Source organism: Periplaneta americana, chromosome 3 (genome assembly GCF_040183065.1).
Source record: "Periplaneta americana isolate PAMFEO1 chromosome 3, P.americana_PAMFEO1_priV1, whole genome shotgun sequence".
NCBI lineage: Eukaryota > Metazoa > Arthropoda > Insecta > Blattodea > Blattidae > Periplaneta > Periplaneta americana.
The window spans coordinates 164,364-190,863 of record NC_091119.1 but is presented as its reverse complement, the minus strand read 5'-3'; the positions used below and the strand labels follow the sequence as shown (position 1 = coordinate 190,863).

At 38.7% G+C, this 26,500-nt stretch overlaps 1 protein-coding gene across 3 annotated transcripts; it reads left to right on the top strand.

The window, feature by feature from the left end:
• Window positions 1-3,481: 3,481 nt before the first annotated feature.
• On the top strand, window positions 3,482-24,834 carry LOC138695721 (zinc finger protein OZF-like). Of its 3 annotated transcripts, none has more exons than XM_069819843.1 (5): window positions 3,482-3,621; window positions 9,086-9,234; window positions 12,123-12,233; window positions 13,420-13,502; window positions 18,575-23,067. In XM_069819843.1, exons 2-5 carry the CDS (start codon window positions 9,160-9,162, stop codon window positions 19,668-19,670), a joined length of 1,365 nt encoding a protein of 454 aa, XP_069675944.1. In that variant the 5' UTR covers window positions 3,482-3,621; window positions 9,086-9,159; the 3' UTR covers window positions 19,671-23,067. The 3 variants fall into 3 exon arrangements, with proteins under 3 accessions (XP_069675944.1, XP_069675945.1, XP_069675943.1); XM_069819844.1 differs by lacking the exon at window positions 3,482-3,621 and adding an exon at window positions 5,572-5,626 and having other exon boundaries at window positions 22,933-24,834; XM_069819842.1 differs by lacking the exon at window positions 3,482-3,621 and adding an exon at window positions 5,572-5,626.
• The last annotated feature ends 1,666 nt before the right edge of the window (window positions 24,835-26,500 follow it).

Below are 26,500 nucleotides of genomic sequence, written 5' to 3'. Positions count from 1 at the left end.
TGTTAAATCTAATAAATATATCTCCAAAATTGGAGGCATGAAGAAGTAGGTGCCAGTAGTTCTTTAATTTGACCCTTAATAATGTTATGTTATGCATAAATAGTCTTAATACCATTTGTAAGGTAACCTTTTATTGATAAGTTGAAACCTGTCAGTTTTGTTATGAACTAAACAACTGCCTGTATCTGCCGCGAAAGTCAAGCGAACTACAAGAATTAAGTAGGCTATATTATTGACTTGCGCAATTGTTTATTCTAAAATTTTTTTAACCCTCAAACGGAGTTGTGACTGTTTTGTGACATAAGTGGAGTTGCGGGGTCAAAAACGATACCACTACAAAAGGAGGTATAATATTAATTTTGTTTACTTTTTAAGCTGATGTAATAGGAATTTCAATTATTATTAAGTTTGTTTACATAATTTAAGGTCATATAACTAATATGAGTACAATATAATTATTACTAATTTGTGCAAAACTTTGAAAAACAATAGATCATAACATAATGTAAACCGAAAGTCTGTATGACAATTTTGAGTTAATTTAAAATTATTGTAAAAGATAAAGTTCCATTTTATCATATTTTCTTCATAACCATCACATTCAAATGTAGTAATCACAATAAAAATGCCAGTCTGGTTGCATACTTTACTGTCAAACTGGATTTCCTTTATTCTCCACACTCTCTACATGTGACTGATCGGCAGGCCTGGCAAACTGGACGGTCACAACTAACACAGTACTGGTTTGTCTTCTTCTCTTTTGAATGAGGACACAGCGCGCAACGTTTTCTTTTCGATTTCTCGCATGTTTCTTCACTCTCCAGCTTACTAGCCATGTAAACCCTAAATTTGCAGCGGCCACGGAAACCTACTAGCATCTCATCTACACAGGCATAAGAACATATATTATAGCAAGGATGAGAGTTTTCAACCATGTTGTGAAAAATATACGACACTGCTGCACATGGATCAATTTCCTTCCTTGTTGCTCGTGTTGCAAAATCATCAAAACGCAAGCAATATATCAAAATGTATGTTCGCCTGACAGAAAGAATGGCACGGAAAACATCCCTTCCAGTACCATCAGTTGCAAACATGGACTCGAGACTTTCATGGTTTGATTTGAAAACTGCTGTGTAATACAGGAACCCGAAAAGTGCCCTCAGCTCTACTGCATTAGTGTCTCTCAGTTCTGTACGAATTGTATCAGAAAAATTTGCTCTGTAGGAACTAATTTTCTCATTTTTGTGTACAACAATTTCTGTAATCATGTCTTCTGTAAATAAACATTCCCATACCTGTAAAGGATTGCACGAATTCCCTACATTTTTAGCTTTTCCTTTCAGTGTAGGAACTTTCATTACAATATTGTGTGCTGGTGTTCTTCTGTTTCTATTAGGTTCGACAGCCGGCCATTTGCATGCATTCTTACCGTAGAAATTCAATGAAACACCATTTGGTTGGTTACATCTGCATCCACTCCATCCGAATCGTAATCTTGTTCTGAATCCGTGTCATGTTCAGAATTATAGTCCAGTTCATTTTCGACTTCACATTCACTCGCATCACTGCCTTCACTTTCATCTACAATACTGTTTACAAAGCGTGGGAAACCAGAATCGAACACTGATACACTTTTACGCGCATTAGTAGCCATACTCCACTATGAAAACTAGTTGGATGTACATTGACAAGGTGCAGATACACAACTGAAGTTGTGGGGTCGAAAAGGATACCACTCAATATTTTAGCTATTACTGGAAATAAATAACGGTACCTGCTGGTCAACGACATAGCCAATGGATTAAGCTTGACAAAAGGAAAAGGTACACAAAAGCTTTAGAGAAAGAATGCAACGGTTAAGGAATGTCAGGGGTATACAATTTGCCTGGTATCGAAAAAGATCCCACAACTCCGTTTGAGGGTTAATATGTAGCAACAACAGTAGTCTAGTCCTCAGTCCTTGTTGTACGACTTCATATTACTGCTAATTTGTAAATTTATAATTTTCATGTGACATTTGATTAAAAAAATTGAATAAAGAAAAGAAGCTGCCCTAGATAGGCCTATAGGTACAGCTGCATTTCAGTGAAGATGGGACAGGAACAGAAATGATATACATACAGTAGTTCTCAAACTGCAAATTATAGTAACATTGATTAAAATATAGCCTCTGTAACTTATAGCAATCCTAAATTAAGGGTTTCTGTATGCCCTTTTGTTTAATTAGAATGTGTAGACAGTTACTTTACTGTGACAATAACGTATCACGGCACACTTGATTCGCACTACCATCTTTTACCGGATTTGTAATGTTGTAATTCATTCTTACATCAATAGGATACCGTACATGTAATTTTTATTTATCTTAGGCCTATATTTGTAGTCGCCAAGATTCAATACCACAAGCTCTTTCTTATAAGTCTCTTATTTTAACTATTTGATGCTGAGATTGTCTGGCCTACAACTAATAGAAGTATTTCTAACAGATAATCATCTGACACTGTTCTTTCAGTAAATGGATGTAATCAAAGAGGAATCTCAGGTGGACCCGTTAGTTGTACCATCATGCGATTCAAGACTTTCTCCAAATGAAAGTCTAAAGTCTGCGCCTTTCTGTGGAATTCTTCAAGTTAAACATTTCTTTCTTCGGTTGTTATTCTTTTTTTTAAGTGTTCCACTGTTATAAACCAATACACTGTTACTACATCTTAGTTAGGTATGTTTAAAGTAGGGTTGCCACCTGTCCCGATTTTGTCGTCATCGTCCCTACTTTTTTGTGTACCGATACGAGTATGACGGGACGCTCAAATGTTCCTATGTACTTTTCTGTTTTTAGGTTACAAGCCTTGTTTTAATATTCAGTCTTCGTAAGGTTTTACGTCAAATAATATTTGTAATAATACTAGTAATATTTATTTTCTTCCTTAAACATCTATAGTTTGCCATCTTGATAACTGTTTAAATGTACAAACGGAAGAGCGTGCAACAATGGGTTCGTGTTTCTGTTTCTAAGAAATAAAGTCATTGCAGTTCGTGTTTCATTGTCGTGGAGCGGTGTGAAAATTCAGTAAAGACTAGGTTTGTGGCAGTTATAAATTGCACTGCACGTATGTTAGCTATTGTCACGCAGTTTCGCAAGACGCAGACATTGTTTCTGACAATTTTCACAACCATACAAAAGAACCGGTAATATAATATATATATATATATAATTTGAACTGGTAATGGAAATTACGGGAAAACGGCTGGACAGATTTTAATAAATGACCCCTCATTTTGAAGATTGGAACTCTAAGTTTTTCGGAAAAGTAGTAGTTTTCAGTGAAATGTCAATTTTTAAACATAATTTTCCTATTTTCCAAAATCCATCTGTAGTCAGTTTTGAGAACTAGCTAATAGCATTCACGGCCGACTTGATATACCTTCGCTTTTTTGTAAAGGACAAGCGAAGCGAGCATCAAGTCGGCCGTGTTGCATTTCAGAATAAAAAAAAAATTATCTCTATGTAAATGTTTATATTTAGTGTAATTGTAACGGTGAAAATATTGTTAATCCAATAATTTTTTTATTTATTTATTTATTTTTTCATAAGTGTATATTATTTTTGGGAGTGTTTTTGTAAGTAATTTTATGAGGTTGTTATTGATATGCTGATCAATTATTTGTAATGATATTTCATTATTTAACAAAACACATACTACAGTTAACAATATTACACGAAGGCCATGATCTGCAAGAATGCTGACATATTTAGAGCTCAAATTAAATTGGTTATTAAAAACATAACTTACTAAAAATAATTTACAGGTTCGATTCTGTGGTGTGTAATTTTCTGGGTACAGCTGTGTGTTGGATATTAAAAACTACAAAACTTGAGGTGGTTTGATGACATTATTACCATTAGAAATGAAATATTATTGTAGCTAATGCCATGATGTGACTATTTTTCATTAATTATACATATTAATGCATATACATCTCACTTGACAATATTGAACATACTATTTTGGATTTAAATAATTTGCTGTCCCAATTTTACGCAATAAGACTCAAGGATAATAAAATGTATAAAACATATTATACAATTTTGAGGGTAGAAGGTGCATGGAGTTTGTTAAAGAATAGATTGATTACAATAGATCGGACTCCTTTAACAATATATATGATGATATGAAAGTGAAACGTTTTGGGGTTATTTAAGTAGATGTAAAGAATATCTTAAATTAGATTTTGATTTCTATATTTTACTCAGTGGCGGCTATATAGTATATATAGTATATGTGACTGAAAGCTATAAAACTTACGTAAAATAATAATATTATTAAAATTAAATATTTTTATACTTATTAATCAAGTGGGGTTGGATCTTTTTCATATATTTAATGGCGGTGTGGTGTAGATATTTATATGCGTTGTTCTCTTCAGTATTGGCTCGAGAGAGAGTAACTTTCATTATTATGGAAGCAAATAAGTTTCAGAATGTCTGGTATTCTTCATTGAAAATAAATCTGAAAAATGTTTATTTGAACGTCTAATGAACTTAGTTTGCAGCATATGCTGCACAAGCCATTAGTTATTTTATAAATTCTAACTTTCAGATTTTTTTTAGAGCAGACTGGATGATAAAAGCTTCACAAGCGAATAATAACACGCATTTCCCACATTTATTCTGCGTTTAATTTCCTCTCGAGGATCATTTATATTTGCTACTGTTGTTCCAAGATATTTGAATTTTTCCACTTCAAAGGATATATTTCCAATTATATTTCCTTTTTGTGCACTATTTCGGTCACGAGACATAATCACATACTTTGTCTTTTCGGGATTTACTTCCAACAAGAATAATTTCTCGTTTTAAAATTTGTTTCAAAACCTATTGCAAACATACAAAAGGAAACTAAATATGGCCCAGTTATGCCCTTTCGATTTTTAATGTAGCCTAAACGGCGACTTGACAATTTTATTACTCGCCGATTACCCCTCTTTTGTTAAACCACCCAACCTGGCAACCCTGATGTCCCTCATGCAATGTTGTCAGAACTTGAAAAAATATTTCCGGAGGTCGTAATGAAAAAAATCCGGAGATTTGTCCACAATTTCCGGAGGCACTTTTGAAAATCACATAAAATGTTATTATAATCTTCTAACTATTACAATACATGAACCTATAATAAAAAGATTTCTACTTTAATTTTTCTACTCACCAATTTGATTTAGTAGTCACCACCTTCCTCTCATAGATGTTTCTCCTGACCAAATATGTTCGTTTTTATGCGTTACATATTTTATATTTAGGAAAGCATTAGTAGTCAAGTTATAAAATATTAACAAAACTTTAACTATATAATGTTCATCTACCAGTCTTAACGTATGCCAGAGATTGGTTTTTCTAAAAAAAATAAATAATTTCCTACATAAAAAAATCCGGAGATTACAACTTTATTTCCTATTTTTCCGGGAAGTTAAAAAATTCCGAAGATTTCCGGAAATTTCCGGAGACCTGGCAACACTGCCCACATGTTCCGTTCGCTTCATACGCGAATCTTATCTAGAAGGCACTGACAAACACTAGAATATTTTATTTTATTAAATTGTAATATAGGACGCAGCCGTTTGGTTTCATGTAAGTTACGTAGTAAGCCTAATGTTTATATATTTCTTTCAGTCAAATCCGAGAAAATTTAACGTGCGCACTTTGCAAAATTACGTAATTTAGGATTGTGACTGAAATAACAAACAAATAATGTCATTCACGAAGGTGTACAATAGGCCGATTTTAAGCGGAAGTGCTAACATTAATGAAAAGAACAGAGAGAAATGTTTGTCTAATGTAAGCGTTTTGGTAAACTTTAACGATATCGTACTTACCTCGTGATTATGAAATAACTGAGCAAGTCGTGATCGACATATTAAATAACGGAATGTGTGGCTCAGAAGCGGCACTTGCAGCAATTGTCGAAAATTATATCCTGATTCCAGGTTGGGTCGATATTAGGATATCGTACTATAAGAAGCATTTGATATGTTTATATTTGGTGCGTGGGTTGAAATGCACAATACCGAAGCGGGCATCTGGCAAGTGCGTAGAACATTCCAGCTGTGCATATATGCCGCTGTTGAACTATTCTTATATTTCTGTTAACCTTGATACTCGTAATCCCTCTTTGTTATGCATTATATAGATTTTTTATGGTTTAGGCATAATATAGAAGTGTTATGCCGAAGCCATATTGGCTGTAATCCTCCGGCTGTATTGCAAATGCAATGGATATAGCCTGGGGCTGCCGGGTAGCTCAATTGGTAGAGCAGCTGGCTACGGATTGGAAGGTCCGGGTTGTTTCGATCCCGAGTGGTGGTGGAATTTTTCTCGTTGCCAAACTTCCAGAACGGCCCCGAGGTTCACTCAACCTCCTTAAAATTGAGTACTGAGTCTTTTCAGGGTAAAAGGCGGTCAGAGCGTGGTGTCGACCACACCACCTCATTCTAGTGCAGAGGTCAAGAAAGAATGGGGCTCTACCTCCATGCCCCCCCCCCCAAGTGCCTTCATGACGTGTGACAGGGATACCTTTAATGGATACAGTCTTTGTAGGTAGAGGAAGCATTAGCACACAAATATATAGATAATATGTTAATTTAGTACTCAACTTATATCTACTTCACTGTTTTCTTTCGTGTGATGTTTTGAAGTATAATAACGCACTAACATCGCTCGTTTCTCGAACAAAAATGTTCGTTTTGCAAAACAATCGCAAGCCAGCTTACTCGTAGTCCAAGGTTTGTCACAGTCCAGTATCTACAGTCACGAAGCTTGAGGTGATGGGAGTACTAGCAACACTAGACTGCGCCGTTACTAGAGATGGATAAAAAGAAAGCCGGAACAGTTTTTGTAACCTGTTTCACAATTGAAACTGTTTCGTGATATAACCTGTTCCAAAGGGTATTACACTGCTCCAGTGGTCACTTCAACGTTCCACATGGTTCCAAGAGATAAACAGTTCAATTTCCAAACAGTTTTCCTCTTTGCCGCCTGGAAGGCCACCGTGTAGCACTATCATTGACCTCCAGTCGAGAGTAGATAATATAGTTTAATAATATTATTATCCATCTTCCAATCGGCCTTCGTGCAACAGTAGCCTATGTAGGATCGCGCAATTTAATTGTACGAATCAAATTCCCCAATAAATCTGATATTAATTATTAACTGTCTATTGATGGACAATATGTTCATGGTGCCCTAACATAGTGTTAATTATTAATATACCGCGAAAAATATCATCGGCTAATGTCATCGTTAGGTTACATCATTATTTTTTACTAAAATCGATTCATTTTGAAATGTAGTTATTTACTGTACCCTTAACAGTAACCCATGAAAAATGACTTTCCTTGTCATAATACACTGAACAGCTTTTTTAAAGACGATTCAAGGGCCTGAAACATGTTTCCGAAGCAGATGAGAAGTTGAAACAGTTGGCACTGATGTTGTAAACATATTCTTATGAAACTGTTATTTTGGAACAGTTTCGTTCATGAAACAGTTACAGTGGAAACTGTTTCTTAAAAAGAACGGTTTATCCCATCGCTAGCCGGTACCATTTCGCATTGTCTGCGATGAGGCGATAATAGTGATCCTAGTGGTTAGGAACTATGGATGCATATTCCCTACGTATTGAGCTTCGTCATTGTATATAGCCTACTAGACTGCGATTTTACTGTATAATAAAACACTAATGAACCTGTACGGATATCGTTCGTAAAATTTAAATAATTTCTGAATATCATGAATCGTTAAGTGTTTATCGACAGTAAAAAAAATGGTTGAAATACATTTTCGAAGATATGTCTTGTAAAGATTTTTAAGATCGAATATTTCAACGATGTTGTGATGTAAAGTTAATGATTAGAGATTATTAAGCACAAGGTTTCTGGATCGATTTTAGATGATTCCAATACAGTAAATATAATTTATATATAGGCTATTAAATTCTTGTTTTGAACGATCCCAAGTTGACAGTTCAAACAGTGGCTGAAGTGTGGCATCCAAGGCGTTATACAAAGTCATGTTTGACAGATCGAGTTGCGAGAGCTGGCATGTGAGGGGAAAGTAACAAAATTGGTTAATATTAGAGGAATCTACCAGCACGGAAGTTCAGTTCAGACTGGAACCTTATCGTTGGTGATATGCCACAGCATGAGAAAAGGTCACAGGACAGTTACAATCACGGAAACTAAAAGATAAAGACGAGTACTTTCCCTGGATGAAAAAATGTGAATCGAAGGGGACCCAATCTTATCCTACGCCTGCCTGTGCACTGGCAAACAAGTAGAATTACATAATCACTTTGCCGAGGATCAGTGGGAATTATTTTGGAATAGAAAAACTTCAGTTCACAGACACTATTCTGACCGGACGTTAATGCCAATGTTACCCTCCGTCTTTTCTTTCATTACGTCATCAATAGCGTTACCAGGCCACCACCGTCGTAGCTCAGTGGGCTAAAGCGATTACCTACCGATCCGGAGTTGCGTCGGACGCGGGTTGTTCGAGTCCCGCTTGGGCTGGTTACCTGGTTGGGTTTTATCCGAGCTTTTCTTCAACCATAAGGTAAATGTCAGGTAATCTATGGCCAATCGTCGGTTTCATCTCGCGAAATACTATCGACCCTCAATCCCATCGACGCTAAATATCCTCGTAGTTGTACAGCGTCGTTAAATAACCAAGTAAAAAAAATTGCGTTTCCCCTTCCATCGTATTTTTCCCGGACCCCTTGAGGCGGCAAAATAAGAACTTCTTTCCCCATTGGTCGAATGCTGCTTTTGGTGATGGACATGCAGCTGTAATTCACTTCTGAAAAATATGCAGAAACTATAATTTCTCTTGCACCTTCTGCAGGGATAAAGCCAGGGATACTGTGGAAGAATTCTCAGTCCTCTCGAACTGTTCACAGTCAAACATTTCACAAAATGTGTGCGTAAGTCACAGCTGATGACCTGGTCGTAGAATTCATAGTCAGTTGCAATAAAGGATTCCTGCTACAACTCTGTCCTAATTTTTGTGTTACCCCTTGATTTTGTCTTCAAGGTATGCATAAGGGCTCTCTCTACAGCTGATAAACATAAAGGAGGCATTTTTGTGGCCCTGTTCTTTGAGCTGCAATGGAAGTGCTCAAGAAGGAATTCACACAATCAAGTGAAGACGGAGATACTAAACACGCAAATATTTCACCAGAAGTAAGTGTGGAATGACCCTTCAGTTCTGTGATTCCAAGGCAGAAATCGATTTGTCAGTTTCTGGCGAAAATGACTTTTTGCTATATCTGATGGTATCTGTGTGTCCTGCATATATCTGTTACCTTTCTCTCTAAGGATGAAAACAGACGCAGCGACGTTTGTGCGACTGTCGCCATGATGTTGCGCGCAGGCTTACATACAGAACAGTCATTGTTAAGATGTGTTACTGCACCCCTTCATCTAGCGGCATCTGGAGACGTCATGTGCTTGTTCATTTATGTCGGGCTACAGTGAGTGATGTATCGACTCGACAAAAATGGCTTCATCTGTTTTGTTTTTATGAAGCACGATTGTTGTGATTTTATACAGTCTTCAAACTTTAAATGTTCACTCCTCAAAAAGTACAACAAATGACGTCACATTCTGCCTTGGAGCCTCAGAATTCTTTTCTTTTATTTGTATTGCGTATTTGTTTTATTTATACTCTTTGCAAACAACTTTATAACACACATCTTGTGCGAGAAGGCTCTCTGACGGTAGTCGAGAGTGGCTCATTGCCTAAATATTTCTAACACATTTATGACACGTGAGTGGATTCTTGAAACTACATGGAAGTATTGTGTGATTTGATTGGCTGTGCTGTGTTCCTCGTCTGTGTTTTAAAATATCTTCCAGCTTGTCTAATGTAGATGTTACAACTATTACTTATCAGGTTGTATTTGTTTGTTTTCCTGGATTGTGTGTTGAGATGCTCTTTTAGTGTATTTTGTGTTCTCTGTTCAATGTTGTATTTTGATTTCCAGAGGGAAGAAGATGTATGAGAAAATAAAAAAAAATATTTTCTGATGCACTAACTCCTTCCTTGTAGGGCTAAGAACTTCACAATTTATTGCTCCTCGTATTTCTCGTTTATATCATGTAGATCTTGATTTATATTCCTTCACAAATAATCCTTTTCCCCTCATTTTATTTCTGTTACTACAATTCAATATGCGCATTCCTTGCTCTATACTCATTACAAGAAGATCCTGTTCAAAGTTTTGTTAGGTGTTTCTTGTCAAGTACTGACTCATAATCATAATCATTTACCTCAACAGACTGCTTAGGCAGGCGATGTATATAGTAATGATAAACGGAGTAATGGTAGAATCTTTATTTAGCATATTAATTATGTATGTATGTATTTATTCACACTGCAATGGGTATATACCCGGTGGCAGTGGTAACTAATTACACTCTATAATGACAATAATAAACTTATTAATTAAAAATACAATTAATAATACTAATAGTTAATACTAATAATAATAATAATAATAACAACAATAATAACAACAACAACAACAGGGAATATACTAAATTAAATGAAACGATCACTTAAAATAACATTTGAAATATTCTAATTTGTATCTTAAAACTAAGATCCATCTAAAACCCACGAGTATATGTTCATATCTGCACAAGTACCTTTCAACATTACACTCATTTCGCTGTCAACTCACTCACTGCACTGGAACTACGACACATTTCACTGATTCTATCCTGATTTCACTACCACTTCAAAAACATTTCACTGTTCAAATTCTTTGCACTGCCACTATAAACTATAAAGCTTCACTGACAGGAACACGTTTCACTTACACAGCACACTTCACTGACACGACATACTTCTTCACTGATACAACACACTTCACTGACACAACATAATTCTTCACTGATACAACACTTCAATAACAACATATCATTTACACCCTTTAACTACTGTGTATAATTACCGTCTATTAGTAAGGTCCTTAAGCCTATTTTTAAATACATTTTTGGTTGTTGGTAAAGCCTTTAGTAAGTCTGTAGGTAAAGCATTCCAGTCCCTGATAGTACGATTGAGAAAAGAAAACTTTCCAGTGTCCGTCCTCTGCCTTCTTTCCCTCAATTTATATGAGTGGTCGTTCCTTGAAGAGTAATTTGGCGGCTGCAACCTATTTTTTATTTCTCTCCAGGCAGGCTCACCTCTGTATGTTTTGAACAGTGCGCATAATCGAATTCGCGTTCTCCTGTCCGTGAGTGTGTCCCATTTTAATGGTGAATTATTACGACAACACTTAAGAGCCCGTTTTTGAATCTTTTCCAGTGTCTTAATATGTTCTAATCTGTAAGGATCCCAACATGCAGCACCATATTCCATTACTGGACGTACTAGTGATTTATATGCAATCTCTTTGGATTTATCAGAACCTTTTCTTAGTACCCTCATCACAAAGTGTAACGCTCTCCATGCTTTTCCCGCTGTGTCTGTAACGTGTTCCCCCCAGCCGAGATCGCTGCTAAATGTTATTCCGAGGTATTTACATTTGTTAACTTCCGGAATGGTTTCACCCCCTAACGTATACGATGCGGCTATTTTATTTCTTTTCCTTGTAAAGCTGATGGCTTTGCTCTTTAGAGAATTTATTTTCATTTTGTTGGATATTGCCCAATCGTTTATTCTATTGAGGTCATTCTGGAGAAGAGTAGTATGTACGATGTACGATGTAACACCAACAACGATGTATATCCTCCATATGAGAATGGAAGTGCTGTTAACAGAGTGGAAATCTCGCGTTCTTGGTGTGCCATGTTCCAGAGTGCTTTTCATTATATTAGCGCAGGCCTGCAGTAAGGTTGTATTATTTATCATATGTACAATGAGTTACAAAGCCATAAACATGGCAGACTGTCAGCTGCACCATGGAGGCGAATATAGCATTGCTGCATGAATCACGTGCCTTATGCCACTTTCCTGTTCTCATTGCCAAGACAGAGGCCAGAGTAGATCAAATCAGCTGAGGACTGCATTAAATGAATTAACTTTACAACAAACAATAAAGGGTTGATGTGTGTGTGATCCGCAGGAACTGGCAACACTGCAGAGCATGGACACCATATATGATCTCAAATCAGAAGTGAAAGTGGAGGAAATCCCCGTGCCAGTCACATTTCCTCAGCTGCACCCGGAGGTGGAGGTGAGTACTGCTGTCAGTTCTTGAAATTGAGCTCATGTTCTGCATTTCCGCCAAACTCTCTGCTCACATCATTGTTTTGCTTACTTAATATTGGCAGAGTATTAATTCCAGTTTAATCATTTTGGTGGGTGCAACATGATATTACCTTGTAGTCACTTCCTTAGTTGCGTTATATTCTGATCTCGTAGTTTTTACACTCTTTGTGTACCACGCTAGAATTTCCATGCAAAACAAAGAAATAAAAGTTGGTAATTCCTAATACGCTAGTGAGAAGCCTGGCGTAATTTTAGATGCCTTGCTCACTATTTTCTTTTGTTTCCTTCCTGTAATTCTTCAGAAGTTTACTTGCTGCTTATACCTACAAATATCAGTGGATTGTTACTTACAATTTACCCACTTTGTGCGTGTGTTATGAACTGGAGTTGCAGTTGCTCATCTCAGTGGTTCATATCCTGGGCTGAAGTGATTCAGTGTCTTCAGTTGTATAATTTTGTTCCCTACATCCACGTTTGGCCCGGGTTTTGAACAGAGTAACCTTATAATATTTATCACTGTGAGATTCTTTGGCCTCATGTTTGAATATACATTTTCCTTTAAGTAGTATGTCTTCTATTCACGTAGGAGATTGACTTTTGATTGAACGCAGTCTGTTTCTAGTTATGGCTGAGTTGTTCTTTTAGACATACATTATGTCCTTATATATTATAATGAAACACTGACTATAACACATTTACCTCAGCAAGTATTTCATTTCGAAATTTAGACCTCGCCTGTGTATTATTTGTAACTCTATCTGTCTGAATTACCTGACCATGCAGAGCTACATTTGTGAGCACAGTGCTTCGACTCCTGCTTGTGTTACTGGGCAGACACATTCCGCATATTGCCGTCTGGTTTCTGAAGGTAGTTTTTGAGCAGCTAATATCTTTAAATTATTCCCCATTCCACTGTAGATATTTGGGTGTGCGCTACTTAATTCAATCCATTAATCAAGTAGTTCAGAAGATTCCATCTTTTACAGTTGAGTAATATGAAGAGCTGATTCTTACAAGGTTAGGATTAATCACTGCCATCTGACGGACAAGTATCTCCTAAGTGGAGCTCCTCCCCCAGAGGGTGACAAAACATGGCCTGGCCTCCGTAAACCACCGACTTTAAATTTCTTTATTCTGTTTATTAATTTCAGGCACAGACATCCGGTGTGGTTACAATAAAACAGGAGCCTAAGCTGGAGATAACGGCAGAGGAATGTCAAATCTCAAGTGATAGGTGAGTGTAACACGTGTGCATTGACCTTGTACTTCATTTTACTCAGTCTGATAATAATCAACTACATCATAAATATTAGTTTGTTACTGTAGCACATACTGCGGGAAGACAGATCTGCTGCAGTTGTAATGTTTAGATGTGAGCATCATTATCAGCGTTAGTGATGAAGCAAAGACTTGCATAATTATGATTTGTTCAGATATTAATTAATTTTTCTGGTTGCTTCCTGCTGTTATTGACGAAGCGCCTTCATTCTTCTTGATGACTTTATTTTCATTACTAGATTAGAATAAGTGGATAGTTCATATTTAAGTATAATGAAATCAAAAAATTATTAGAATATTCATAATTTCTTATATGCATTATACTTACGAATGTTCTTGTACAGTTTCTTCGTAATCTTGAAGGTCAGTGGGCCAACATTTCAGAACTGTCTTGCTCACACTAAGCTTACTCAAAGGTGTATTTCTGAAGACGTGCGCATCCTCCCATGTTCTTAATTTTGGGCCAGACGCAGCAGAAAAACATTTCTAAATTCTTTTATTTCAATAGCAACCACACACCCGTCAACAATGGGTTTTCCACTCAATATAGTAGTCGTTATTGCAATTCACAGAACGACCATGACTATTCAAGTGGGTTGTTGAGAAGAACAACAATGTACTCCTAATCTCAACTAATGTTCACAAAACACTATGTACAAAACAAAACTGTCAGTTCTCAGTTTACGGTTCGTTCGCCTTGGCTAGTTCTTCTAGCTCACTCACTCAAGTTCACGGTACGTCGAACCCCAAGCCTTCCAGATTCATTTTACTGCAGTTCGAACCGAAGACTTTCAGATACAGTTCACTGCACTTCGAACTCTAGGCTTCCGGATATGCTGCACTCGCCTGGACACTGCCACAGTTACTCAAGTTCACTGCACCTCGAACTCAGATCCTCTGGATCGCTGACTAGCTTTCTGGCAGCTGACTATCTAACTAAACTAAACTGACACACTCACTCCTTTATATTTACTAAATCACACGTTCTCGAACCTTCGAACTTCGGGAGCAATCTGTTTGCAGACGTTTCCCCTTACGACCGCCCCCTCCACTCTGCATCGGGCCCGTAGCTTCCCCTGACGCGCCGTGCTTCATCCGCCGAAGCCCGAGCCCCCCCCCCGCGTACCGCGCCTCCCTCTCCGCCGGACGCGCACGTAGACTCCCGAGGAATCTTCCAGCACCGTTGCCACAATATCAAAAACTGTCTGTCCTGTGTTTGGAGACCTGCAGTTTCAAAGCACACCGCAATAGAGTACGAAGTATAGCTCAGCCTACTTCTTGAAGATCGCTGCTCTAATAGAAGCACTTCATTGGGAAATAAGAAATGTTTACAGGCATTTGCTGTAATGTGTAGAGACTCGTTAACTACACAGTCATCATGATTGCTTTTATTTTGAGTTTCTACTGAGTTTTTTTTTATCTAGTTTTGACTTTCAATTAGATCTCAATTTATTGAATCTCCTCAATTTCTGTTCTGGCTTCCCAGTAATATTTAAAAATTTCCTCAGGAGTGCAGTTTACTATGTCTAGGGCCTTGCATTGTAATGATGGAATCTGGAGTTTCACACGGTATAGAATTAAATCTAAAGTACCTGGCTGCGTCTTATGAAATGTAAAAACCTGGGGCAGCCAACTCCAGGAGCCAGGTGGACATGGCGGCTAAAAACGTTTATGTGGGCTTGAATATTTTGTACAGAGTTAAAAATGTTTTACAACTTTCATTTCTTATAATGTTAACAAAAGTGATTGTACAGGGACATCATTTTATTTTTACTGACATTTTTAATATTAACCTGGCTATACCTTTGGATCAACGCCGTTTGCTACCCCCTTCCAAGACTGGAGTTCGATGATACTGGCGTAATATACAACCAAATCACTTTACTAGGTAGTTCATCCATTTAGGTAAACTAGGAAATATCGCGCTTTTGAGTTTGATAATTTCCATTAAGTTTTTGTTTAATCAAAATACAGTACAGTATTAACAATGAGTGTGTTTACTCACGAACTGAGCTGTCCATGTGGACGTATTCATTATGCATTGTATATTATACTGTCTACAGCACATTAGTGTACACTATGGAGAATGAAGTTAAATTGAAAAATACTGTAATTATAATATGGATATTTAAACACAATTTTGAAAATGGTGGCCGTTCAGTTCTAATGTGCATATTAACGCACTATAGACTACTGTACCTTATCTCAATTACCAGTTTCGTCCTTCGTACTAGTAACTCATGTTGAAATAATTCTGTACCTACTCTATAAAAGAGACCTTACGTAGTGTAATTTCAATCTTCACTTCTGTCTGATCCGAAAAGATAAAATTACTCAGACATGCTATCTACTGTCCGTCCAAGTGGTTTTGCCGCAGGATCGTACAAAGGAGGGAAATCACGTGACAGTTAATTACTTAACGAGGCCCTTTTATTTAAGTTATTTTAAACAATTGTGTAATATTACGTAAACGTCCAATTCCTAACAGAAATTAATGTTCTCAGAAAAGAGCTAAGACAGCCCAGCCACTAGCTGGCGATTAAAAGCTGGTGGGGGAAACCGGGATACGACGTAGGCAAATAGACGACAGTTCGTGTGCGAATATGATTCAATATTGAAAGCTCTTTCGTCACTGGAAAACGCGAACATATTTTTGGAACGTACTATTTACTATGACCGTAAGACTACTATGACTATATACGGTCTTGGATCTGTGTGGAGGATGGTTGAACTTCGTTAGTAGAAAGGGTGGGAGTGAAGTACATTAAAAAACTCAGGTACAATAAAAATTGAAGTAAAAATGAAATGATGTCCCTGTACAAAGAAATTCGAATCTGCTTTTTAGATTAATACTGTTTTAATCTTGCGCATCTCAAAATATTATCCCTACATAGCTTCAGTGAAGAGTACAAAGCGTCCCTGAGATCGTGTGTTTGCATTGCGTAGGTATTTTATATTCTTCAGGGAGTTTTGTTGATAGCTGGTAAAAATAATCTTTCATTCCATATTAGCTGCCTTTAAAGACATTTAAATCAATAGGTACTTTGTTGTTATTATTATTAAATCCAAGTGCTATTTTGTACATTAATACTATGGCGGGCTTATGTGAAGGGGCAATGAACCTTGGGGTTCCTTAAAAGCCCTTTGTAAGTAAGTATACTATTTCATTTGTTTGCTGATCAGTGCAGATTAGCACAAGAATAAACACAGCGGGCCGGGACTGCTTCGCTGTGCTCGCCATACAAGTGAAGCAAGATATAATCGCCACGCACCTAACTTGTACCAAACGCAGGGTTCTGCTCGTCGTTTTGGAGCAAAATTTTAGTTGAAGTGTGTTGTAACGAGAAATTAATGTGTTCATCAAAGCAAACTTCAGTCACCTTTCAGAGAGGTTTGACATATTGCTACTACTTCGCAGGCTCACTTGTCAGAGTTGCTGTAACGTACCCATTCTTTTCATATCTGACAATTCTGCTGATGAATTTGTCGTCCGTAAGATTAGTGATAAGCTTATGATATATAACTGCTCTGCAGTGAAACTGTAAATTGATCTACGACTTTTGTGTGGTTTTATAATGTCTCGTACCTTTGCCAGCATCATATTGTGAATTTTATTAGTAACAACAATGTAATTTATTCACCACAACAATAATTCCTTTCTACAATTCGCCTTAAACGCTCTCGTCAACAATTGGATTTTCACTCAACACAGTATTCGTTATAGCACTCCACCGACGACAATGACAATTTACTTGGACTATTACGAACAACAATGAACTGTTAATCTTAACTAATATTTACAAAGCACTATTTACAAATCAGAACTATCACTTCACAGTTCTTCTATCTCAGTCACTCGAGTTCACAGTATCTCGAACCACAGACCTTCAGAGACAGTTCACTGTACTCGAACTCAGGTCCCTCCAACTGCGGTCCACTGCACTCGAACTCAGGTCCCTCCAACTGCGGTCCACTGCACTCGAACTCAGGCCTTCGGATGCTGATACAGTTGCGGACGCACACTCGAGTCGAACTCCGGTACACAAGACTGGCTTGCTTGCTCTGGCTTTCTCACTGACTGGCTGACTAATCAACTGAAAACTCTATCTGTCGTTCCTTCGCGTCCGTAATTTATAACCACAGCGACGTAGCCTCGAAAGTTCCACGCGTCTCTAGAGATGGCACTCCAGAAAAATCCAGAGCCCTCTCCTCTCTACCAGCACCAGATGCGCGCGCACTCTCTCGCCGCGTAGGCCATTTCCCCTTACTTCTCTTCGCCGCGCGCCGTCCCCGCGCGATCTGCTTTCTTGCGGGACGCTGGTCGTGAGTTCGAATCTCACGTCGCTGTCACAATATTCTTCTGACGACCTGTGAGTACTTTTTTTGTGGATTTTTTTCCAAAAACTGCTCGTATCCTCAATATTCCATACTTCAGATCTTCCAGGATACTGCTGTCCTCTTCTCTGTACTGGAATGCCGCCACCATCGCTGTGCTACACCTTAACACTCGACGTTACATTTTTCGAGTCCCAGTAGCAGCTTTATAATTTTGTTTCCTGTTACCTTTGTCACCTCCATATAAAATGGACGACTGTCACACAGTCGGTGTACACAAAGTGTGCTGTAAATCGTATTGCCCAACTAAAAAAAAATATCACTAAATAGATTACACCAAACTTACTGTAAATAACCGATGTTACGTATTACATGGCCTATGATATTTTTGTTAAATATGGGACGGATAAATTTGTATTTGCCAACTTGGCACATTTCTCTTTGTGTTCTGTTTTCCAGCATAGAACGGCTTGTTCCTAGGCTCTTATGAAATGAATCCTTCAGCTGTTTGGTTTAAAATGAATGATTTGAACTTGTGTAATTATTGTGCTGTGATTTTGGTTTTTTACATAATAAGCCGACATCAGTGTTATAGAATCGCAATGCATGACAGATAATTGAAGTTTTTAGTATGATGAATTCCAGAACATACTCGTTTATTTGCTGACATTGTGTTCTCACTTTCGGTTGTAGCATTTTGTGTACTGACGAGCCTGAAATCCACACAGTTGCTGTTAGGTCTGCATCAGACCAGAGTCCTGCGTGTGACAGTGAGTTGTACAGCAGCCCGCGCTCACAATCCAAACACAAAACTGCATTCAAGTGCGAAGTTTGCGGCAAAGTGTTGCCGACTCGAGGCTACCTGAAGCTCCATTCCCTCAGACATACCCAGCAAAAGACTTTGAAATGCGACACCTGCGGGGAATGCGTCATTGGTTCCGGGGCCCTCAGAATCCATACGCGTATGCACAGACGAGAAAATCAATTCAAGTGCGAAGTCTGCGGACAAGTCTCCCTATGTGCCGGCGCTCACAAGGACCACATGCGCGCGCACAATGAAAAGAAAACATTCAAGTGCGACGTCTGCGGGAAAAGTTTCTCTGTGGCCACATCTCTGAAAGCTCACACACGTACGCACACGGGCGAAAAGCCTTTCAAATGCGACATCTGTGGGAAAAGTTTCCCTTTTCTTACGTCACTGAATGTTCACAGGCGTACTCACACGGGTGAGAAACCGTTCGCATGTGACTACTGTGGAAAGCAGTTCTCTCACTCGAGTGCCCTCAAAGTCCATTTACGTACTCACACCGGAGAAAAACCGTTTAAGTGCGAAATTTGTGGAAAATCCTTCTCTGATTCAGGAACCTTCAAGGGCCATGCACGTACTCACACGGGCGAAAAGCCGTATAAGTGCCACATCTGTGGTAATTGTTTCGCAATTTCAGGTTCTCTCAGAGACCATTTGCTTACCCACACGGGCGTAAAGCCGTTCATGTGCCTCATATGTGGCAGACGTTTCTCTGTTTCGACAACACTTAAACAACATAAACGTACGCATACAGGCGAGAAGCCATATAAGTGTCACATTTGCGGGAAAAGTTTCACGCGTCCTGGAACCCTCAGGACGCACCTACATAAGCACAACGAAGAAGGCCCGTTTGCGTGCAATGTCTGCGGCAAGCAGTTCTCCTTCTTGGTCGCCCTCGACGTCCATTTGCCTGCTTGCAAATGGGAGAACAATTTGAATGCTAAATCCATGGGAAAGGATTTTCAAAATGGAGGCAAATGAAATATCATGCAATGAAACACGTGAGTTGAACTTGCCTAGTCTAACATCTGCTTGCCACAGTCTTACAATGGACAAGGCCTCAAATCCGTTCAAATGCTAGGCTGTAACTAATGGTTCCACATTCAGATTAGTCTCAAATGCCGGCAAAAGGCAGTCGATTGCGTAGTGCTTGTGCAAGCTTTCTCGCTGAATTAAGGTATGTTGTTGTTGTTGTTGTCTAGTGCCTTGCATCTGGCAATGAAGCCGTTAGCAGTCTTGCTTTCCAATACTTTTGAACTGTAGTTTCTTCTGATCTTAATGCTTCACAGGTCTTCATTCATTTTTGCTGGATCGTTACACAGGACACATATGGGTGGAGCTGAGATACCTATTCTGTAGAGATGACTTGCTAGAGAGTCATGAAACGTAAGCTTGGGACAAAGGTAGTGAGCACCGTGTTGGGTAGGCTTCTTGTAGGTAATATTTCATTTCCTACAAAAATCTTGCAAAAATGAACATCATTTAAATAGCAAATGATATCCAGAATGATCGCTTCTAATATATGTTTCTTTGGGATAGGCTACGTCTTACTGATATCATTGTTTCATCTTTTTTGTTGTACCTTTTCTGTTTAGGGTTTTTACATTCTGCGAAAGAATTATAATATCATCATATTACATTTGAACACTTATTGACCCCTCTGCAGGCATTCATTAATCTTCCTGTTATTTAGTTCTCGCTGTCTGTAAGTTACGGTTTTTCGACACTCGTGTAGTATGCTACTCTAAATGCTAGTTGTGCAGTATATATGGCACATCGCTTATAAATTTCGGCTTGGCTTTGTCTTGAGAATTGCAGGTATAGATTATCACTATGTGACTGGATGGATGAATTTTTGTGTTGAAAGTCGTGTTGGCCTGGAAAGGCTTCACATGGATCTTTACCTGAAAGCTAGATTTGCACAAAAATCATCGTCACAAAACGCTACTATCTGTCACAGCGATTTTTGTGGACTTGTCGGATCTGTGCATATCTACTTGTTTTTCTGGAAAACTCTTAACATCTTCACTGTACTTTCTGTCATCACTGTGAACTTCAGATTCTTAGTAGTTTTCTCTTCTCTGAATGTGTTGTAAACATCAGCTCTGTCTGACACGGATTTAAGAATGTATATCGATTTAATGCAGCGGTGGCGAAAATGTATTCGTGCGCCGAGCCACTGTGTAACCTGCAACGTGCATAGCACCTATGGAGGGAGGCGGACACCGGAAGGGGAAGTGAAGCAACTATCTGACTTATTAACGGATTTTTATTTTCCTTACTTCAGGCACTTAAATATAATTTCATACAGTACAAGGCTACAAACAATGTTTAGTATGTGTAACGAAGAAAGAAATGAACAATATCACAACCTAAAATTAACTCTCTTCAGAATGTCTCTGCCACGAAGTTTCAAAATAAATAATGATGTCACTTACTGCCAGTCGTAGTTGATCACGGAGGTATTTGTTTGTCAGTCGTGATCTAAATTTGGTTTTTACTATTTTAATTGTTGAAAATAATTTTTCACAAACGTAAGTTGTAGCGAACATGGCTTCAACAGAGCAAGCGAAAGAACGAAACGTCGGATATTTATTTTTTGGCAAAGATTTGGAAGTTCAATATTTGTCAAGTCCTTACAGTAGTAGTCGTAGGGTTTATCCAATGTTATTGTATCTCGGCACAATTCCACAAATGACCGCATCACATTCTGTCTTTAAAAAGTGCTAACAATTTAAGTAGGCAGAAGTATACACTGAATGGTCCACACCTGTGGAGTAACGGTTAGTGTGTCTGGCCGCGAAACCAGGTGGCCCGGGTTCGATTCCTGGTCGGGGCAATTTACCTGGTTCAAGTTTTTTCCGAGATTTTCCCTTAACCCAATAGGAGCAAATGCTGGATAACTTTGGATGCTGGACTCGGACTCATTTCACCGGCATTCCCACCTTCAACTCATTGAAACTCTAAATAACCTAAGATGTTGAAAAAGCTTCGTAAAATAACCTACTAAAAATATATACATTGATTGCAGTAATGCAGCAGAATCCTTCGTTTCATCAGCAACTTCACATTAGAATCATATCCGAACTTCAACTTGACACTTTTGAATATATGCGTGCTTATGAAACGACGCCTAATAGCCTTGTGGAGTCAGATGGCTTGGTTCTTGCGACATCTTAGCCTAAAGCAGTACGTAACTGCCTCCTACGATGTTACGTATTTGTTGAACTCTGTTTCTAATCAGTATGATACATAATAACTAGAGCTTCAAAATATGTTGCAATTAAAAGCAATTATCCGTGAAGTCTGCTTTACCCTACGTTGTAATGTGACATCTATGTTTGCTATCGAGTTGTCACATTTCACGCACATAATTATATCTATGTGTAAGCTGTTTTCCTCAATTTCTTGTTCTGTCCTGTATCATGTAAGCTGTGAAATCTCTCATGTTGGAAGTTGGAAATTACTAATCCGATATCCTATGCAAAATTCATCGTTTATATTTTATAGTATTGGATTTACATCTTTTTATGTTTCTATTTACTATTTCGCCCATGCAACAATGACATATCTCTGTAACAATTCCATCAATTCAACCAAAAACAGCCTCTATCAGAGTGATATTGTCGAAATAATCTTGTTGCTCCAGATTCGCAATTGTTTCTGATTGGTGCTGGGATTATTTCGAAGGATATGACAGCTCATCCTCATTGAAACTCAGTGTACAAATTGACGGGGAACACCATAACCGCATGGTAGACAACCAGCGAAGCAAGCAATCAAAATCCTCATCATTAAATACTTTTACTTTTAAAAGATGTCAATTCCAGTATTAAGATCGATATTAAAGTTTCAAAATTTGTATGCAGAATTAACATGGGTTAAATGACAACTTTCAGTGCTTAGGTCATATCTAGTTTAATAAAATTCTTTGTCTCACATCATTCCATTGTCAACTTATTCACCTATAGTGCAGATACTTTACATTGGATGGCAAGTAGTACTGAATTGAGAATAAAAATTGTATTTAAATTTTATTATCACTGTTCATCGAGTATTCATTTTATTCACAAAATAATCTTGGCAAATATCTCCCTTCAATTCAGATTATTTACCTCGAGCTTCGTTTCACTCCTTGCTTGCGAACACATCGACAAGATGAAACTCACAAGTGGCCTAGTTATGAATATTTTTTTCTGAACTGAAGGTCGTAAATTCCACTAACGTGACCTCTTGTTTGCAGAATTTCCTACTGCGACGGAGATGAGAAACAGACGGTGGAGGCCGGTCCTCAAAATTGTCTCACTTCAGAGAATCCTGTCTGTGCAAGTACACGTGAACCTCAGAATTGCAACCAATTATTTCTCTGCGAAAACAACAACTTAAAATCGCAGATCCCCGCCCGCACTGACCAAAGCCCATTTAAATGCGATGTTTGTGGGAGATTGCTACGCACACTACAGAGTTACAAAATGCATCACAGCAAACACGGGAGCCAACGGATGTTTAAGTGCGACATCTGTGCGAAAAGCTTCTCACAATCAGGCGATCTCAAAGAGCATTTGTGTACTCACGCGGCCGAGAAGCCGTTGAAATGCGATGTTTGTGGGAAAAGCTTCTTGTACCCTGGACGTCTGTCGGCGCACGCCAGAACCCACACGCACGAGAAGTCCTTCGACTGCGATGTCTGTGGGAAATGTTTCCCTCATTTTTGGAGACTTTCGGTGCATAAACGTACGCACACTGGGCAGAAGCCGTTCAAGTGCGACGCGTGCGGCAAATGTTTCACTCAGTCTGGAACACTGACAAGCCACGCACGTATACACACGGGCGAGAAGCCCTTCAAGTGTCATGTTTGTGGGAAATGTTTCACTCGATCCGGAGAATTAAGAAATCACGAACGAACGCATACTGGAGAGAAGCAATTCGCATGTGACACCTGTGGGAAGTTGTTCTCGCAGTCAGGCCCGCTCATTGCGCATATGCGGATGCACACGGGCGACAAGCCGTTTAAGTGCGATATTTGTGAGAAATCTTTCACTCGATCGGGAACTCTCACGGGTCACATTCGTACGCACACTGGTGAGAAACCTTTCAAATGTGTTGCGTGTGGCAGAGGTTTCTCACGCAGATCCATTCTTAAGGCTCACGTACTTTCAAAGACTTGTTAGAAGCGAACCTCTTGAGATTTCTGGCGACACATTTGATATCCCACTATCTCATATTGAGGTTCAGTGATTTTGCAGTTCGAGCTTTGCGGATATAGATTGTAGCCTGTTACGGACTCAATCCTTCTTTTCACAGGCCATCTAATTCATCTCTCTCGAGGTCTATACCTTTGTTGCTCGTTCATGGTTCCAGTTTTCCTTTTGCTGTTCAAGATCAATCTAATTCTGAATTCTTGGCAACAAAGCCAACTTTCTTGCTCTCCAGTATTTGTCACACACTGCGGGTTAGAGGACAGGGCTGGACATCTCTGAAGTTGATTCTCATCCTTTTATTCAGGTTAGCTATATAATTCTTTAATACGTCTTCATTATTTTGTTCTCATCCCATTTTGTGTATCCAGCCGTACTTCGCATAAAGTCTATCTCAGCAATTATCGAGCATTATTCTTGTTTCGGACACTTCATGATTCACAAGAATATGTCAGACTTGATTATATATAGCCACCGGCGTGGCTCAGTCGGTTAAGGCGCTTGCCTGCCGGTGTGAAGTTGCGCTCGGGCGCGGGTTCGATCCCCTTTTGGGCTGATTACTGGTTGGGTTTTTTCAGAGGTTTTCCCGAACCGAAAGGTGAATGCCAGGTAATCTGTGGCGAATCCTCGGCCTCATCTCGTTATCACCAATCTCATCAACACTAAATAACCTAGTAATTGATACAGCGTCGTTAAATAACCAACTGAATATATATATTGATTCTGCTATATGTTTCCACCACTGAAGTTTTCAGTGCACAATGTATAGCGCTCATAATTTTAACGAATTTTTTAATTTCGTTTGATATGTCTGCACTGCTGACTATTTATAGTGCCTAAGAATATACTAGTTATAACTATTCCCAAGTGATTGATATTGTTAAAAGGTGTAATCAAGATCTGTAATTCATATTGTATAACCTAAATAATTCAACGAATTAAATTTTTCTACAAGGTATTATTTAAGCAAATTTTGCTTGGCATATCTTTTCCATTGAAAGAATACATTTTTCTTTCAAAAACCGAAATTTACGTATCATATATATTTAGTATTTTATCCATGGGCACGTTTTTCACGCAAACCCAGCCTTTTGCAATCTTTTCTATTTTCTGCCTTCCTCTTAGTTTCCGCATATGATCCAATGTCGTCTGTTATCTGATATCTTCTTCTGCCCCGAACTCTTCTCCCGTTCACCATTCCTCCCAGGGCATCCTTGAGTAGGCAGTTTCTTTTCAGGCAGCGACCGAACCAATTCCTTTGTTTCTTCCTGATCAGTTTCAGCATCGTTCTTTCTTCACCCACTCTTTCCAACACAGCTACATTTCTTATTCTGTCTGTCCATTTCACATGCTCCATACTTTTCCCTATCCACATTTAAAATGCTTCTATTCCTTTCTTTTCATTTCGTCGTAATGTCCATGTTTCTGCACCATAGATTGCCTGCCATACTCCACATACAGCACTTCACTAGTCTCTTCCTTCTTTTTCCAGAGGTCCGCAGAAGATGTTTCATTTTCTATTAAAAGCTTCCTCTGCCATTCAGAGCCTTCTTACTGCTTATAGTACATGCCAAGTATTTGAAACTGTCCACTTTCTCTACTGCCTCATTTAGTATTCGCAGCTTTATCTTGACTTTTCTTCGTATTTGTCTTCGTCCCATACTGCTCACAGCTGTCATTTAGCTCCAGTAACATACCCCTTAGAATCATGTCTTCTGCTAACAATGCCATATCATCTGCAAACGTCCACACCTGTGGAGTAGCGGTTAGCCTGTCTGGCCGCGAAACCAGATGCCCCGGGTTCTATTCCCGGTTGGGACAAGTTACCTGGTTGAGGTTTTTCCGGGGTTTTCTCTCAACCCAATATGAGCAAATGCTGGGTAACTTTCGGTGCTGGACTCTGGACTCATTTCACCGGCATTATCACCTTCATCTCATTCAGACGCTAAATAACCTGAGCTGTTGATAAAGCGTCGTAAAATAACCTACTAAAAAAAATCATCCGCAAATCTAATGCACTTTATTCTTCCTGCAGTTATCACCCCTGCCACGTTCCGAAAACAGTTCTTCACTAAATCTTTGAAGTAGATGTTGACGAGGGTAGACAATAGAGGCTTCATTGTCATACTCTCCCTATTTCACTTTCTTAGACATTTCTTATCCTTTAGCTACTGTCTTTGACTCGTTTCATATAAAGATTACTTATCATAATTGTGGGTAGGTCTGTTTAGGTTATGTTACAAGTTCATTCCACGTGACTTATGTTTCAGTTTCACGCTCTTACGCGGAGAATTTAATGGAGAATAAAATGGTGAATGCATAATACATAAACAAAAGTTGATATGGAATAACTCTTCTTGGGTTCTTAGCCAGGTGAGTTGGATTGTTACTTGCAAGCTTTCGATGACACTTTAGAGATGAAGTGCCGTGGGAGCATGTCTATCCGGTTAGTAGGGCTTCCCGATCAGAAGCCGGTCCTAGCCCTGACTGCCTGCTGCGTTCTGGTTGGTCGAAGCTTGTTGATTACAGGTTCAGCTTTAGGTCCCCGTCTCTTACCAACTAGCTGGATTTCGATGGCTTCCTGGATGGCCAGGTCCCAATAACCCGCTGTCT